Source organism: Myotis brandtii, unplaced genomic scaffold (genome assembly GCF_000412655.1).
Source record: "Myotis brandtii unplaced genomic scaffold, ASM41265v1 scaffold1064, whole genome shotgun sequence".
NCBI lineage: Eukaryota > Metazoa > Chordata > Mammalia > Chiroptera > Vespertilionidae > Myotis > Myotis brandtii.
The window spans coordinates 514,357-514,625 of record NW_005353602.1 but is presented as its reverse complement, the minus strand read 5'-3'; the positions used below and the strand labels follow the sequence as shown (position 1 = coordinate 514,625).

The following is a 269-nucleotide window of genomic DNA, read 5'->3' as shown; positions in this document are numbered from 1 at the left end:
GAGCGCAGGCACCATGCGGCCCGTGCGGCGCAACTTCTACGACCCCTCGTCGGCGCCGGGCAAGGGCATCGTGTGGGAGTGGGAGAACGACGGCGGCGCCTGGACGGCCTACGACATGGACATCTGCATCACCATCCAGAACGCCTACGAGAAGCAGCACCCCTGGCTCGACCTCTCGTCGCTCGGCTTCTGCTACCTCATCTACTTCAACAGCATGTCGCAGATGAACCGCCAGACGCGCAGGCGCCGCCGGCTGCGCCGCCGCCTGG

The 269-nt window shown here is 67.3% G+C and overlaps 1 protein-coding gene across 1 annotated transcript in view; it reads left to right on the top strand.

The window, feature by feature from the left end:
• Positions 1-269, top strand: part of DTX1 (deltex 1, E3 ubiquitin ligase) — a 30,484-nt gene that overhangs the window by 14,562 nt on the left and 15,653 nt on the right. Inside the window, exon 2 of the mRNA XM_005857040.2 lies at positions 9-267. Coding sequence (XP_005857102.1) covers positions 9-267 — 259 coding nt within the window. The remainder of the gene's footprint in view (positions 1-8; positions 268-269) is intronic.